This window comes from Apteryx mantelli, chromosome 1 (genome assembly GCF_036417845.1).
Source record: "Apteryx mantelli isolate bAptMan1 chromosome 1, bAptMan1.hap1, whole genome shotgun sequence".
Classification (NCBI taxonomy): Eukaryota; Metazoa; Chordata; class Aves; order Apterygiformes; family Apterygidae; genus Apteryx; species Apteryx mantelli.
In genome coordinates, this window is record NC_089978.1 from 165,283,008 (window position 1) to 165,300,117 (window position 17,110).

General features: G+C 46.3%; 1 protein-coding gene across 2 annotated transcripts; it reads left to right on the plus strand.

The window, feature by feature from the left end:
* The first annotated feature begins 1,346 nt into the window (after positions 1 to 1,346).
* On the plus strand, positions 1,347 to 10,968 carry MIEF1 (mitochondrial elongation factor 1). 2 transcript variants are annotated; one of them, XM_013947812.2, is made up of 5 exons: positions 1,347 to 1,426; positions 2,652 to 2,800; positions 2,951 to 3,131; positions 5,217 to 5,479; positions 6,588 to 10,968. In XM_013947812.2, exons 2-5 carry the CDS (start codon positions 2,657 to 2,659, stop codon positions 7,392 to 7,394), a joined length of 1,395 nt encoding a protein of 464 aa, XP_013803266.1. In that variant the 5' UTR covers positions 1,347 to 1,426; positions 2,652 to 2,656; the 3' UTR covers positions 7,395 to 10,968. The 2 variants fall into 2 exon arrangements, with proteins under 2 accessions (XP_013803266.1, XP_013803265.1); XM_013947811.2 differs by lacking the exon at positions 1,347 to 1,426 and having other exon boundaries at positions 1,437 to 2,800.
* The last annotated feature ends 6,142 nt before the right edge of the window (positions 10,969 to 17,110 follow it).

Consider the following 17,110-nt stretch of genomic DNA (forward strand, 5'->3'; position numbering starts at 1 on the left):
CTAGCCCCAGCCAAGGTCCCTGCTCCATCCTCGTCCTCTCTCATGGCAGAGGCTCTGAGCGCTGCCCGTTCCCCTCTTCAGTCCATGAACTGCTCCAGTTTCTCCTTATGGCAGGACTGTGCGGCACCTCGCCCTACACCCGGGTGCAGGCCGGGTGTCGAGGCCTCCCTCTGCCCCGCTACCCCAGCCTGGGAGCTGCGTGCTGGCAGCGCTGCCCCCAGCTCGCCGTGCCGATGGTGGGGAGGGACGGCCTGAGTCTGCGTTTTACCTCTGGAACCTTCACCGGTTGAAATTACCGCCTCAAACCGGCCCAGCGCTGGGCTGAGCCCGCCCCATCCCAGCCCCAACTGGGAGCTACCGCGGAGGGGCCCCGCCCGGCCCCTCCCCTCCCCGCCAACAGAGGGCGCCGTCGCAGGCGGGCGCCGCCCCACGTCCCCTCTCGCTCGCCGTCCGGCCGGAAGGGGGAGACAGCGCTGCGCCCGTCGCCCCGCGCTCGGCGGCCGGCAGGCCGGAAGTCCCCTGCGGGAGGACGGTTTGGGCTTCGGTGCGCTGGCTCGCTGATTGGAGGGGCCGCGGTCGCGACCCGGAAGCGGAGCGGCCATGTTGCCGGGTGACCCCCGGAGCGGTGGGGGCCCCGCCGAGGGGACGAGGCTGCCGTGAGCGGCCCGAGCGTCTCCCCGATCCTCCCCGGTGAGTGCGAAGCGGCCGCTCCCTGCGAGCCCCCCGGGCTCGCCCCCGGTCCGGGACCCCGGCGGCGGCGGCGGGGGGGGAATGGCGGCGCGGGGCGGCCCCGCTGGGGAGGGCCAGGCCGCCTCCCCCCCCCCCCCCCCGCGGTGGGCTCTGCCCTCGGGGGGCGCCATTATCCTGGGTGCCCCGTTAGAGCGGCTGCCCCAGCCCGGGCCGCGGAGGGCGGCGGGCTCTGGGGCCAGGCTCGCGGGGGGAGGCGGCGGCCCAAGGGGAAAGCTTCGCTCAGGCCTCCCGTCCTTGACGTCTTTGCAGAGCGCCTGGCTGCACACCTGTTCCCCATGGCCGCGTGGTCCCGGGAGGCCGTCCTGACCCTCTACCGGGCTCTGCTGCGCCAGGGCCGCGGGCTCCGCTACACGGACCGGGATTTCTACCTCGCCTTCATCCGCCGCGAGTTCCGCAAGAACCAGGGGCTGGAGCGGCTGGAAGACAAGGAAAGACAGTTGGAGAAAGGGCAGGCTTTCCTGCACAGCAAACTCGGGGGCTTGGTTTAGAGATTCCCCCTTCTCTGTAGCTTCTTCTGGCCCCACTTGTTTTGCTTTTCCTTCCAAAATCCCCACCTTTACCATGACAGATGGTTAATACTCTCTGCCCACCACTACCTTGAAGAAGCCAGGAAGGCGCTTCCACAGTTGTGCTGGAGGTGCTCTCCTGTCCCCTTTACAAATGCATTAGGCCACAGGTAGGTCATTCCCAATGATATAACCATGTTCTTTATGTTAATATTGCAGTTAGTTTTATGAGAGAGTATTATTTTCTGCCTAGCAATGAAGAGTAACTGGATCCCATGTTCATCAAGGCAGGAACCTTCTTTCTTAGAATGTAACTTGGTACTTGGTCTTAGAAAAATAAAAAGGTTGTTTTAAACTGCCAGAGTCAGGCAGGCACTGAACCTTTAGCTGGCTTTGAAGCTGACTTAGAAAACTGACCTTGAGTCAGGCTATAAAAGTTTCATGGTGTTTTCATTATTTCACTGAGGATCCACCTACAGGTACAGTGATAGCAAAGTTTGTTTTATATGTATCATTGACCAGGGAAACTCTTTGAATGTAAATATCGAGATCAGAGATTAAATAGGAATTGAAAGAGTAAACCTAAGCAAACATGAACTTCATGAACTTCAAATATATTTTATGTTATACATGACTTGTTTGAGAATCAAACCCACCAGCCTTGCAGGCAGGAAGAAATGACTGGTGAAAGCAAGGAAGTTGTTCCCTTCGTGGTTCAGTGTGGTCTCTAATGCTGATCCTTGGGTGTTTCAGAAATACCTGGTTTTAGCCATTGCCCAAAAATGAGTCTGGGAGCGAATGGACACCTTTCTACTCTGAGACTGCCTGCAGGCTCCTAGGAAGATCATCATTTTTCATGGTCAGGCACCAGAGAGACCCTGCATTGCCTTGTCTGTGAACAAAATTATATGCTTTAGACTGAGAAAGAGAAAATAAATTGGTATAAAAGAGGCCATGGTCTGGCTGAGGAGCACCAACTAAAAGGAGAAGACACAAATAGTAATGTAATTTTGCATAATACACAGGATTTCATTGTAAAATATTACTAAAGCAAATCTTATCTTCTTTTTATAAAGCAGTAGGTGACTGTGCAAATAAATCTACTTAAATGATTACTGGTCACACAAAATTGGGGTGTCTCTCTTCAGGTCATAAACAGAGCTGGAGGCAAAGAAATGCTGCCATTGCAGAACTTGGTCAGTACTGTCATTCTGGCATGTCTGGGAATAAGCAGCCCCTAGAAGGAAAATAATTGATTAGAGAGGTTGCAGGGTTAGATGGTCCCTTCCTATGGCTCAGTGTTAAGACCAAGAGTGGTGAATGTGCGATGGAGGAAATGGGAGCGTACAGTTAGGGCTGCGCTGTTCTGACCCTTTTGTTCAATGCTCCTTCCAGGTGAGATGGCAGGCGCTGGGCCGCGCAAAGGAAAAAAGGACGACAATGGCATCGGCACGGCCATCGACTTCGTGCTGTCCAACGCCCGGCTTGTGCTGGGTGTGGGTGGAGCTGCTATGCTGGGTATTGCCACGCTGGCTGTCAAACGGGTGAGCCTGCGGGGCAGCGGGGTGGCCCGTGAGCACAGGGGTGCTGGAGAGCAGGAGGGGGCAACAAGGACATGGGGTGCTGGTGCTAGATTGGGTGAAATGCAAGCGTTGGGCACTTAACTCAAATCGTGCCTGCTGATGTTGCTTTAGATGTACGATCGGGCGATCAGTGCTCCCAGCAGCCCTACTCGCTTGAGCCAGTCAGGAAAGAGAAGCTGGGAAGAGCCAAACTGGCTGGGATCCTCCTCGCGGTTGCTGACCCAGGACATGAAAACTAACCTGAGCCGCTCCCTGCAGACCCTTCCCACTGATCCTTCAGCCGCAGACACAGGTAAGAAACAGTGTGATATTCCTGCATGGCACAGTCATCCAGGCCCATAAACCCTGTATTCGTTTAAAGAAATGTAGGAAAAGAGAATGCTCTATCTAGCCCAGTGGTTTTTGAGAGGATGGGGCTGTGGGGGTTAAACAGGTCTCCTGATAATTTCAGTAATTAGAAGTCAGTAATGTATCAGGAATAACAATTGCCTGTTTGCGTTCTTCGTGCTTCTCGTGACTTTATGGGCTTAAATTTTATTCTCCCTCAGTCATTTCTCTTTCAAGTTGAATAGTTATTATCTGTGCAATCTCTAGTCTTAAAAAATCATTCCACACCTTTGAACATCTTTGTTTCCTCTTTGGACTGTTCCCGTTCCTCTGCCTCTTTTTGAGAGAGGAGTATTAAAATTATGAATATACTAGCAATTTATATGTAGCAATATCTTTTATATTGTATCTCTTATTTTCCTAAAAAATTCTGTAGCTTTGTTTGCCTTTACAGTGCTGTTTGTCAGTGAGCTACTGTCTTCATCAAGTTGTAAGCAGTGACTTGAAGTCTTCTTTCTGAATGGGGTAATAAGTAATTTAGAGTCCATCAGTGTTTGTTTTATGTATTTGGTTGTTTTTTCTCACAGGTTTTACTTTTCATCCCCCAGTCACTTTGTGAGATTGACATTTAGAGATTTAAAAATTGGTGACCTTTTCAGCTGAGTGATTTTGAACATGAAAAATAACCATCAAGCTTTAACTTGGTTTCCAGACACCTACAAGAAAGTCATCTTCAGGATGGCAATGGATTTTCTGCTGAGGAAGCATTAAATAACTAGACAGCTGTGCTAAAGGGGGTCTAGATCATTAGACTGGATTCCCAAAAGATGAGCAATGAGGCTTAAAAGCGCTGATGATAATGTCTTGCATATTTGTCTTAAAAATAAATTAACTTATTTCTTCAATTTTAAGTTTTGTTTCATAAATGGTCATTGAAGTCTGGTTTCCTGTGGCTTTACACGAACCCCCATATCTGCCCCAGGAGGCCACAGTTGGGCAAGAGGCAGGAACCGCTGAGGTTGAGTGAGACAGATCCATGTGCTGCTTAGTTGGCCATTCTGCACGTGTTGCATGGCCAAATGCCTGTTGCTGGACAAATGTGGAATAGCTGATTGCCTTAATGGTGCCTCTGGCTTGCGGCATCTCCCCTGTATCCCACTGCTAAAGTTCCACAGCCCTTCCAAGGACTTAGAGTCTCTTAGATCTGTAACTTTTTCTTAATTCTTGCTAATAACTTTTGAAACTCTCTTGGTCAAAGTTAAGAGAAGTCTGAAAGGTAGATGGGAAGCAAAGACTCATTTCTGTAAGAAACCGTTCTGAAAAAACAGAGTTTAGAGAAAATCTATGCAGGTTAGACATTGCTTAATAGTGCCAACAGTAGCATAAAGCATTGTATCACTGATTTTTGCCTAAGGGTGTGCTCTCTTCTCTTTGACCGATGAAATTTTGAGAGAGATTTTCACTCATGCTTGCATGAGTTCTGCTGGTCCAAAGGTCTGTCAGCTTGCAACTGTGATAGATGGTGATCACAGAACCTCAATGGCTACCCCATTTCTAGATGGCGTGATTTTCTCTGACCTCATACCCTAGTCAGGAGTGGGCTTTGCTGATAATTTGTAAAAACCCATTATATTATTAAAACCTTAAGGAGATAGTGATGGTTGTTCAAGGATGTTTCATCCCCCACTCTGGCATCATGTTAAAAGCAGCTGGTCTGGTAACAGTGCTGAATTTTTGATGAACTTGAACTCAGGTGCTGCCCACTTAGCCAATAAATTACTTCTTGTGCAAGATGAGAGCATTAGTCTTGTTCTGGCTAAGCTCCAGATCTAGTAACTTGCTTTCATCCCCCTTGATTCCTCCTTAATGGTTTCTTTTGACGTTTCTCAGCGTCTCCCTTTAGAATGGTACTTGTGTAAAGCATGCAAAATGTCTGCTAAAAGCTTTCTGAGACCTAGGAGGGTGCACTTCCATGCAGCAGATTTCCTGCTGCAGACCACTTCACAGTGAAACACTGGGGACGATCAGCAGTCTTCCTTCTGTCTTGCAGACTTTTTCCGACCCACAAAGCCCAAGCCATCTGCCAAAAGGAGTCAGATGGAACTGAAAAAATCACGCCTTCGTTTGTCTCTGCAAGAAAAGCTCTTTGCTTATTATCGGAGGAAGGTAGCTATCCCAGCAGATGAGCAGGCCCGGGCCAAGCAAGCAGCCGTGGATATTTGTGCTGAGCTGCGCAGCTTCCTACGCGCCAAGCTGCCGGACATGCCCCTGCGTGACATGTACCTCAGTGGCAGCCTGTACGATGATTTGCAGGTAATTCCTGGGACCGCGTGATGGGTCATTATTCAGAAGGCTGACTAGGCAGGGGCATTTCTGACTTCTCTGTTGGCAATGCTGTCTCAGCACAGCATTCCTCTGTAATAAGGCTTCTGGTGTCAACGTTTCCCACCGTGGAGCCAAGTGTTGATTTCTGCAATACTTTTTTGAACAGGCATGACCAGGTTGTTCTGGCCTTGTCTGCAAAGCATTTGCTTTTTGCTGCTTGTATTATGGTAGACCCTTCTTTCCTTTCTCTCCTTCCCTCCCTTTAGTTGTGTTTTTCTGCTGCATCTCTGCTTCTGTTTTCTCTCTCTATATCCCTTCCATCTTCTTCTGAATATATGGCATTCCGTTAGGATTCCTGTGTATTCATGTAGGTCTTCCCTACTTTTTTTTTTTTTTTTTTTTTTTTTAATGCATGACAGACCTGGATTGGACAGCAGTCCCTGCTGCATATCTCCCTGATGGAAAGATGCCCATGGCTATAGTGAGTGATTCAGAGGCACGCTTTTTGGTTTGAGTCAGAGCTCCAAAATGGAGTGTCAAATGTCCAGTGAAACTTGGATCTGGGGTCTTAATCACATTGGTGAAAAGGGACCTTTAATGACCTTTTCCAAACAATGTGGCAGATTGGATGAGGGCAGTACCTAGCTGTAACATGGGATAATTAAACCATGGCAACTTAAGCTAGGCTAGAAATTTAATACCCTCCTGTTTTAAATTATCGAGTGGCATTGCTGTGCCCTGGGCCAGCTGCATCTTGCATCCAAGGAGTTGGTTTAGAGCAGTAGGAGGCAAAATGATTCTTGTATGTACAATCCATGTCAGGTCCTTTACGTATTTAAAGATCTCTAAGTAGCAAGTGCCATATAAGCACTAGCTTGTATTATACTTTGGAGTTATTCCACTGAAGCTGGGAAATGGTCCTTTAAAATGTCTTTTGATGAAAGGGAGGCTGTGAATCCCACGCAGAGAGGAGAATGAGACAGCTGAATGCTTTTTCCAAGTTCCTTTGAACAGAAGGCTATCTAGAGGTGGTGGGAAAAAGAATGAGTGTGCTGGGAGAAACCTGGTCCTTACCTGTTTTTCTCTCTTGTGAAAGGTAGTGACAGCTGACCACATCCAGCTTATTGTGCCTCTGATGCTGGAGCAGAACCTGTGGTCATGCATCCCTGGGGAGGACACTATCATGAACATTCCTGGCTTCTACTTGGTGCGTCGGGAAAACCCAGAGTACTTTCCCCGTGGGAGCAGCTACTGGGACCGCTGTGTGGTGGGGGGTTACCTTTCCCCCAAAGCTGTAGCAGACACCTTTGAGAAAGTTGTAGCTGGCTCCATCAACTGGCCAGCAATTGGGACTCTCTTGGATTATGTGATCCGTCCAGCAGCTCCCCCAGGAGATTTGACGCTGGAAGTCCAGTATGATCCAGAACGGCATCTTTTTATTGACTTTCTGCCATCCCTGACACTGGGTGACATCATCCTTGTGGCCAAACCCCATCGACTGGCCCAGAATGACAATCTGTGGCGACTGAGCTTGCGGCCGTCAGAAACTGCTCGCCTCCGGGCCCTGGACCAGTGTGATTCTGGCTGCCGTTGCTTGTGCCTGAAGATCTTCAAAGCAGTATGCAAGTCGAATCCAGCCCTGGGTCACCTCACTGCCAGCCAGCTCACCAATGTCATTCTGCATCTATCCGAAGAGGAGTCCAACTGGTCCCAAGATGTGCTGGCTGACCGCTTCCTGCAGGCGCTGAAGGGACTGATCCGCTACTTGGAGGCAGGTGTCCTCCCTAGTGCTCTGAACCCCAAGGTGAACTTGTTTTCAGAGCTCACCCCAGAAGAAGTGGATGAGCTGGGCTATACCCTCTACAGCTCTCTCTCAGAGCCAGAGGTCTTGCTGCAGACGTAACAGGGCCTTACTAGGGGAGTGTTGATGGTGTTTAGCCAAGATGGACTTTGATTACTGCGAAATATGTCTCCTCCACTTCTCTCTCTCTGTCTCCTTTTGGTTCATTATTATTTCCTGCTGTGGAGCTGGTGCTCCCACTGAATTTCTTGGTGCTACTGGTCCATTTCCACCATCTCTGTCCCAGCAGGTACCTGTTGGCTAGGGAAAAGAGGATAAAGCTGCAGCTGTAAGTTCTTTGGATAAATTCTGCTGATGTTTAAGTGTCTACCAAAAAACACTATGCACTTCTTTCTCCTGTGATATACTTACTGCAGTGAATCAATTTTGATCTGTAGAAGGTGGAACTGGGCTGGTGAATCCAGTGATGATTTTAGTAGACTTGCATTGAGGTCCTTTCATTTCTTCCTGTCTGATTTTACCCCCATGTTTCTTTGTCTCCCCTGTTCCACACTGTCTCACTTCCCCCTTTTTGTCTCTCTAATCCAGATGTACAGCCTGAATGAGATATTTTGGATAGGGCTGTTTGTTGTATTTCTGAATGAACTCTGAATAATGATTATATTGACAGTATTTGGGACTGTTGAGGTTGGAAGAGGGGAATGCACATGCCCATGGCTCCTGCTCCTACAGAGCCTCCTTGTCCTTCATAAGCTGGGTTTGGGAGCAATGTCCAGCCTGCTGCAACACAGCCTTCAGTATGGGCAATTCTCACTGAAGCTGTTGCAGGGAGTCTTGGAAGAAACTTCTGTGGTCTGGCTATGGGATGAGGCTGAAGGAGCAGGGCTTGCCATTCCTGCCTAGCCAGACCTGTTGGGTGTTGCTGGTGGGAATGGCCCTGGGAATGGAGAACAGGGCGGCTCTTTAGATGTCTCTCTCTGGCCTAGAGGAAGAGAGACTGATTATGAGGGAGGGGTGGGAGACACGCATGGGAACAGGGATTATTTTTTCATCTTTTCCCTGAGAGCATATGGCTGTTCTGGTTTTTAGGAGGTGGAAGCAGGACTGTGTGCTTCAAAGGGTTTTGTAACATGCACGTGTGAGCATCAGATTCTCGTCAGGTACAAGTCAGTGAAGCTGACAGGACTGTGCTGCTGTCATCAGTGAGATTCTGACCCATACACAGAAATTAGTGTACATATGCAATGTTGGCATTTAGAAAGAAGCTAACTTCACCATCTGCTTTCAGTGTGTCTTTTAGTCCTTCACCCCAGTCACCTCTGAACTGAAGCTTTTTTTCCCCATTCCTCATTCCCATGTGCTGACTTTCCAGCGTTCTCAGTTTACAATTACTATTAGAAAGCTGGGGAGGGCACACCTTCCTCTTCTGTCCATTTGGACCTATTGGTAATGCACTTCTGCTGACTCCTGTTTCTGAGTGCTATCACACTGTTCTCCCTTGACTGTCCTTCCATCTGCTGCTGGACCACAGTATGGTTTTGAGGGAGCAGCTGCAGCACAGCTGGCATCTCGTACACTAGCCACAGGGACTGTGTATACTCTGCATTCAGCCTTTTGGCCTCCTGTCTTTAGAAAGGGGGAGGGACGGTGTCCTCCTGAATCTGGGGCTGTGTATCTCTCAAATGACAAGCACAGCCTTTGTTAGAGAATCATAACTGCCTTTCCCCATCTTTAGCACCTTCCCTTGCCGTCAAGCCTTCCTAGCCAAGAGAGGGGGGTAGTGCAGCAGCAGAGGTTGGAGGGAGCAGGCACCCTTTGCCCTTCCCTTTCCCTCAGGATTTACTCCCCTTTGACAGGAGAGTTTCAAGGTGAGTTTCAGAAGTGGAACCACAGAGTCTTTATCCCTTGTTTTCTTTTTAGAGGCAGTGCAGGTGAGATGAGGGAGGGCACATCTTTCTCGGACAATCCATCCATTTTAGCAAGCGTGTCAGATAGTATTCTGTATACAGTGATAACACAATGTTATGTTTTAAATTATTTAATCCTTAGGGTACTGGCATTTTCTAGACTGCCAGATGCATACTTTGAAGTTTGTGTGTGTAAATAGTCTGTAGTCTCTAAAAGGTTAACAGAAATTCTGTTTGTAAGATTTTGTGTTTTGTAAGTTTTTGCAGCAGTCAGTGTTGGGTCTGTTGTTGATTGCTCTTCACTCTAGTTCCTGGAATTTTTCCTCCTTCCTTTCCCTGTCCTTCACTGCCTTTCTGATGTCAGCCTTCCTACCCTAAAAGCAGACAGGCGAGACTTGGAGCCCATAGGGTATTTGGGGAAATTCCCCTTTCTTCTAATTACTTGAAGGTCAACAAAAATATTAAAATATCAGGGTTGTCAGGAGTTCCCCATAGGTTCATTTCTTCAGTGTGATCTCACCCCTCACTTGGTGCTGAGTCCAATACCATGGTCTTCACAGAGAATTGAGCAGCAACATGGTTTGGAATGATCAAAACTATAGACACAAAAAAGGTGAGACAGAAGCAGGAGGAAGCCAGTGTCTGAGTTAGCTTCAGAACGTTTGCCACACACATCTGTATATAGAATTTTTTACATGAATGCTTTTGCTTCTTCCTGGCAACCTAATGAATTAATATTTTATGGCCATTTCTTGTTGCTGCTATTGAGCTGAATTTGTGTATCAAATGGAGACTGAAGCTGCCTTTTTGCCTTTCCTGTAGACTTTGCTCCACTTACTTCAATCACTTCCATCTTTTCTTCCTTTCAGTTTTTCCCTTCTTCTGAGCTAGCCACAAGCCTATTTGTGAGAGGCAGATGTTCACTTTCTACAGGCAGCCCCCACAGTGGGCAATAACTGCCCTGGCAGTGGCAGTCTCAGCAAAGGCCAAAGATGTAATAGGTCACAGGGACACTGCATCTATGAGTGTTTCAAGAGCAGGGTCAGGCATAAGGGGTGATAGAGGCAGGGAAGAAGGAGCAGGGCAAGTATGCAGGAAATTTACACTAATGCTGTACCCAGCCTGGGGTCAAATGGATTGTTTGTGAGTCTTTCTTCACACTGAAAGGTGCCAGTTTGATGCAGTACACGTGTTGACATACAGCCAGGAGGGCTGCTTTGTCTTACCTATTGGTAGGCTCCTTCCTAGCCAAAATGGGAGCACAGAGCAGAGGGGCTTAAAGCCTAGTGTGAAAAGGGCAGCTCCTGGCAGAGCGACTTGGAGACGAATGATTGTAACAGGCCCGGAGCTTGCGCTGGCTGTTTGCTATCTGGGTTCCAAAAATGCCTTGCTGTGTTGTGCTGTAGCTTAGCTCACACAAACTTCCCATGAGATTGTCGTCTTGTTCCCTCTAACTGTGGGGCGAGGACCAACTTGCTCAGCACTGGGTTTTCACTGCTGCTGAGCTCCACTGTTAACCTTTCAAGTCAAATGGATTTCTTTTTAAGTATCTAAAAGCAATTATGGAAACAAGAGGCTGCCCTCTGCCTCCTGGCAAGCTGCCATCATGGCTCTCACTCTTAGCATGTGGGTACTTGCAGTGTGAAGTGAAGAGATGATGCCCCATCTCTCCCAGGCCTGGAGGCTGTGGATTTGTAAAGGGGAAAGTCTAGTGCATGGTCTGTGACAGAGTGCGTGGAATTCTGAAATAAAATAACTTTCCACAGTAACCTGGTTGTCTCTGATGTATTTATAAACAAAGGAGTGTCTCTGTTTGTTGTCTCTGTGCCAGGGAGGGGCATCAACTCTACGTTGACATAATTCTGTACTGCACTAGTGCATAGGGGACTGACTTGCCCCTTGGTGATTCACTGCCTTCCCCTTGTGGCTTAGGGTGCTCGACGCTCTGCAGCTTACCTTGAGAAAGCAATCAGCTAGGCACTGCAACATGCTTGCTCCTGGCAGTGTTCACAGAAGTCACAACATGCTGCATAATTATGGAGCTGTGCCTCCCTTCCTTTCTCTGTCAGTCTACATGCCTGGGCAGAGACCTGCGTTTCATGTGGTTTCCCCAGACTTCATAGGCTCTCTTAATCTTAACTTCCCTGTTCAGACTCCCCCGCCCTTGTTCAATGACCCAGTTGTTTCTACATGCCAGTCCTCTCCCCTGCCAAAGGAACTCCTATCTTAACCAAGCATCAGCCTTGGGGCAGTGAGGAAGCCACTGTGCCATTAGCCTGTGTGGGAGCGTACTGAAGTTCTTCACCTAAGCCCCAATTATATGTGCCTTCTTGGGAAAGAGGAGGGGAAGTGTTGCACATAAAGCGATGCCACTTTTGAGGGATCCTGGCTCCTTAAATTCTGAAAAAACACGCTAGGGTAAAGGCATTGTCCTGTCAGCCTATTCTTAATAAGGTCTCGGCAATTAACATTTAATTATTTGGGGGGATATGTTATAATTGGAAAGGGAGTTCACATATCTAAAAAATGTTTCCTGATACTATTATTTTTTTCCTTAATCTGTTCTGTGGTGAAAACAGATCAGGTGAGGTCAAGCCTATTTTGTGTCACTTGGACTATTACAGCAATAGCTAAAACAAGATGCTTGGTGGAATCTGTGCCGGCTATGACTCTCTCAGGTAAATGTCCCTAGAAAGCCTAGAGCTTGCAATACCTGTTTAATGCATGCAGAAGTTTGCACATTTGTGTAAAAGCTGTCCCGGCATGAACAGTAAGGAAAGATCAAAAGATCTATGTTTGTTTAATGTAGAGAATAAATTATTAAGGGGAGTCATAATAATTAATTCAAGTATGCAAAAGGTTGCTGCAAAGGAGTATGGCATAAATGGTTCTCCAGGCTGTGAAGACTCAGCTTGTCTTTTGTTCTTAGCCTAAGGAACAACCGGCTTAGAAGGAAAGTGAATTTGGGGAGAAGTAAAATACTTTGCACACGTTGTTATACAACCACAGTACTTTCCTAGGAATGAACCCACCCAAACTTACATTTTACTTGCTTGTTCTTGCATCTCTTCATTTAAAAAATAAATATATAAATTCCAGTCTGATTGTTCTGTAAATTAATCTTAGGCTGGGGGAAAAGAGGATGGCTGTACCCCAACTTTGAGAATATCATGCTAAAGTGTTGAACTGCATGATGAATGTCTTTTTTTTTTTTTTTTTCTGAACACTTGATCACCTCTGTGGGTTTTTTAGGGATTATTTTAATATTCCAAACTCCAGAAAAGCTTCAAGCAGCTGCTGCTTTTTTAATTTAGTCACATGGGAAAATGAGGAACCTCTTCCAAACGAGGAGTTTCTCTTCCAAATAAGATAAAATGTGTTGGCCAGCTACCCACACTATGTATGATTCAATGGCTCCAGCATGGCTTACTGAATCTGGGACTGGATCTTGAAACGTTGAGACTTAACTCTCAGATGCAGCGACAAAGAAATGTGACATTCTCCCTCTTCCCAGTGAAATCCAGCATTGGCTTCTAATCCTAAGGGGTTGCAGTCTAGACACTTGGGTAGCTATTCGGGGTATCTGGACTTTATCAAGCTGAGCTTTATGGCCTGAGGGATACAAGAAATACTGCCCATCTCCCCCCCCCCTTTTTTTTGGATTCAAAACCTTTAAATAGCACTCATGTAACAAATATGTCCTCTGCAGAATCAGGGATAGCACAGTATAAAAGTTTTATTAGCATACTCTGAGAAGGACTCCGTTATTCACAAATGACAGAGCCAGAAGTGTGGTGGTGAGCAGGCTAATAATATCTTTATAGTACATGATCCCATGGAATAATCTTGAAAATGGTAAGATGAAAGAGGGTGGTCAGACCAAAGGATAAGGCAGAGAAGATCTGAAATCATTCCCTACATAGAAAGTGTTCTTGTCATTTTACAAATAATAGGTGAGCAAGAGAAATACCTTGGCTTACGAAACTCAAACTTTTCACTATCTTTCCTAAATGCTCATGCAGAAGTCAGTTTTGAACAAAATCACTTTAAACACATTAAAAGTCATATTGATTTTTATTTTGCCACCCTGGTTCAATTTCCCTGGCTCCAGTGGCTAAGTAGCTCTTTGATCTGTCTGTTAACACTCAGTGCTAAGCTTCTCGGGGGAAAAATACATATATCAATTCTAACCACATTCTTCATGAAGAGCCATCTCCATACAAATAATGGGCAAAAGCTGTTGTTTGCTTGGGTTTTCTGTTTTGTTATTTTTGTTTTTTTAGGCAACAGCTCCCTTAACTTCAGCACAAACCTACCCCTTTTCCTGCCTCTCAGCCTTCTCACTGTGGTGGAATTGTCCCCATTTCACAGAAGCAGAGACAGCAGTGATATATTGTCCCATTAGACTTCCCATTATAATGATACCAGTCCTATAAGACGCTCTTGTCTCATTTTGCTCAGCATTGCAAAGGACAGAGACCTAATTGGCAACAGACACAAGGGCGTAGATGACAAATGATGGACTGCATTGGCTCTTTACCTGTCCCATGACAGACATTACTTCAAAGCTGGTAATGCTCTAGCAGGCTCCTTACCCCCTTGAAAGGCAAGAAGCAATCATTGCTCGAAGCAGTATGTCAGAGAAACATTTTTGCCTTCAAATTCTTGAATTTATTTAGCACAGAGGATAGTTATGGCCTTGGACACAATAACTACTCTCACTTATCTAAATAATATCATCTGAATTATGTTCAGGCTTCTGGTTGTTTATAGCAGTGGTGATATTGCTATCAGAGGGCCTGAGATATGTTGAAGCAAAGGTAATAAAAGATGCAGTAATCCCACAGGCCACAGAGCCATAGCTCTCATGTTGCTTGTTAGTATGTTGGCAGGGGTCCCAACTTCCTGGCATTCAACTGCAGGTTGGTTTTTGCTGAGGCGAGCGCATGACCAAGGCACAAACCTTCTCTTCTTTTCCAAATCACTGCCTGTGGCCATGAGGGAGACTGTAGCAAGCATCCAGTCCAGTGCCTTTTCTTGAATAATCAATTAGTGATTTGGACTAAGAATGCCCCTCCCCCCCCCTTTTTATTGTGTCATTTCTATTCATATGGACATTAGAAAAGAATGCTTTAAAAAAAAAAAAGAAATCCATCTTTAGTCCCTCATTTTGCACTGCAAAGGAAGATGCTTGGTGTCACTGCCATAGTGGACTCTCAAGCCTCATCATCTGGTCATGCTTGGCCTGGGACAGACTCACTCCTTTTGTGGTCAGACACTGCCTGCCCTGTCTAGGGGAGACTCGTATCTCCAGTAAGCACTCAGCATGCAAATCAGTCTCACTGAGACTGTGTGACTCAGATGTATGGCTCAAACATTACCTGCCTGAACAGTGACTGCTTTCTCAGACCCATAGAACATGGCAAATCCAGGACAAGGTCTCAACAAGGTCTCACCCTTTGAGTACAAAAAAGAGGAGGCCAGGAATAACCCCTCAACAGAGAAGGGTCACTTTGGCTAATTCCTCAGACTGATCTGACTTTAAGCCTCAATACCATCTATCTCTACAGTTAAGAACAGAAACCTCTCCTGTTACTGAACTGCAAACTGTCCTCACAAAGCACCACAGCAGCATGAATAAGAGGGGTAGTGTGTTGAGAAGCCACAACACCTAATCAATACAATACTTTGGCCACACAGTCTCCTTTGAAGACTACTATCCAATTTGCCTATGACCAGTCCCCCTGTAACACATCTGGAAAGGCTCTCCAAAGCTGTCACTGACTAGGTCACCATGCTGGCTGTGAGCCCATGCTGAAGCACTGGGGGAAGAGCAGTCTCAAAATCTTTTGAAAGGAACCTCTTTGCTTTCAGTCCAGCATCCTTTGACAGATCTCCAAATGCAGAGACCTTAGAAGGGAAGATGACAGTCATTCAGGAAAAAATTATAAACTCAATGATACTCTGTGTCAACATCTGCCAGGAATTTCTCCCTCCTCCCACCTTAAGGAGGATATACTGAAATAGATCAAAGTCTGCTGCTAAATCCCAGCCATCGTGCAGCTGCTGCCTACTAGAGAGGAGAGACATTACTAAATGCCTCCCCCAAATGTCAAATACATTTGTGTCCACCCAGACTCTCAGCTCATTACTAGCCACAGCAACAAAGGGCACCCTGAGGGACAGAAAGCCCAGGCCAGTGAATCTGCTTGGGCACAAGGCCTCTTTACTGGTCCTTCCAGCAGCTACCGCTCAGTTGGAAGGGCCGATGCGGTACACATGCTCATGAGCTCAGCGCTGTCTGCAGTGTTCCCTAGGAACCTGGAGAGCTACAGCTTCATCTGCAATTTATACCCACGTGAGTTTTAGAGCTTCACCTAAACCACCTGGTTTGTCCATGCTCCTGCTGAAGCTACATGCCAACACCAGGAAAGAGGAGACTGCACACACAAGGTATCCCCGGGATCCTGTTTTATTTCATTAATAGGATCTACCCATTTACAGTCTTTTTTTCTGGCCTTATCAAGACACTGTGAGGTTATGTGAAGTTAAAACAAATCCCCAGATGGAGCACACATCTCCCTATCGAACAGAGAGGCTCCTCCACTCAAGCTCAAATAACTTTTTCCATGTGCTTCAGGCAAAGCTAATGTTTGTTGAACTGATACAGCAGAGAGTTCTCATTCTGACAAATCTAAGGAGCATTGAGACACTGAAAGCCAAACCTACTTAAATAGTGAGGGGCAGTCCACTCGTCCACTGATGTCCGGGGCTATTTGAGATGCTGCAGTCTCATAATCCACCATCCCCACTTGCTTTTCAGGCCTCAGCTATTACAAACTTTGCACTGTTAGAAAAAAAAAAGGAATTTGCATTGCCACTCTTGCCTTAATACTTTTTCACAGGAAGACAGAAGGCACACGCACACATGTGATTCCAGCAGACACTGCTCATGTGAAGGTATGTTTACTTTGATATGTGCTGAATAAACATACATCTACAGTGGAGTACATATTAACTACATCCCCCTGAAGAACAAGTTACTGAAGAACTGCTCCCACATTTGCTAATACACACTTAGGGGTTATTCTTGACCCCCAACTCCTTCCACCAAAGAAAAACAAGCCAGGAAGATAAGAAAACCAGAAATGAGAAAAATATCCACTAACGCTCAAAACAAAAACCAGTCAGCTCCTCTCCCTCCCCCCTTCACAAACATATTTTTTGCTAAACATCATTTTCAGCCAGTTGTAGCTTTGTTCAGGAAATTCATGCTTGGGCAAGTTACAAGTTAAAATTCGCCTCCCTCTTATGAGATCTGCACAATGTTTTTACTTGTGGCAGTCAGCCACAGATTGGCTGATTCTGAGTAACTAAGTCTCTGGAGAGCCATAGTTTACAGGCTATCAGTATGTGCTTGGCATGCCCACGTTTGTTCAGTAAGAAAAATGTAGGTGGACAACCAGGACTGTTTCCATATCCATCTAAAATAATTGAACTGTAAATTGCAAATGTAAATTGCAGATTTAATCCTTTTTTTTATTACTTTAATTTTGAATGTCAGCGATATTTACATAACAGGATGGAAACATAAGAAAGTGAGGGGGTGAGTAAGCAATGAATGATTTATTAAAGGTTCCATTTGGTGTATGAGTCCAAAACAAATGAGGCACAGCATATGGCTAACTTATTTTCTATTTGTATGTAATAAAAGATGGATGCTAATACCCTCAGCTTGATCTTTAATCATATATATTTGCTTTTCAATCTAGTTTCAAAATGGAATGTCTATAAAGCAATCCCTAAAGAGCTTACAATGAGGATCTGGCAGAAAAGATCCTTCAGATATCTGTTTGTGCCACATGAGGAGAGAGGCAACCAAGCGCTGAGAATTAGCCTCAGCTGTAGAGT

Bases quoted from the DNA above. Each gene is read 5' to 3' on its own strand.
- MIEF1 (XM_013947811.2), top strand. From the start codon at position 2,639: ATGCTCCTTCCAGGTGAGATGGCAGGCGCTGGGCCGCGCAAAGGAAAA. The intron at 2,801-2,950 runs GTGAGCCTGCGG...ATGTTGCTTTAG, and splicing joins CCACGCTGGCTGTCAAACGG to ATGTACGATCGGGCGATCAG. The intron at 3,132-5,216 runs GTAAGAAACAGT...TCTGTCTTGCAG, and splicing joins TCCTTCAGCCGCAGACACAG to ACTTTTTCCGACCCACAAAG.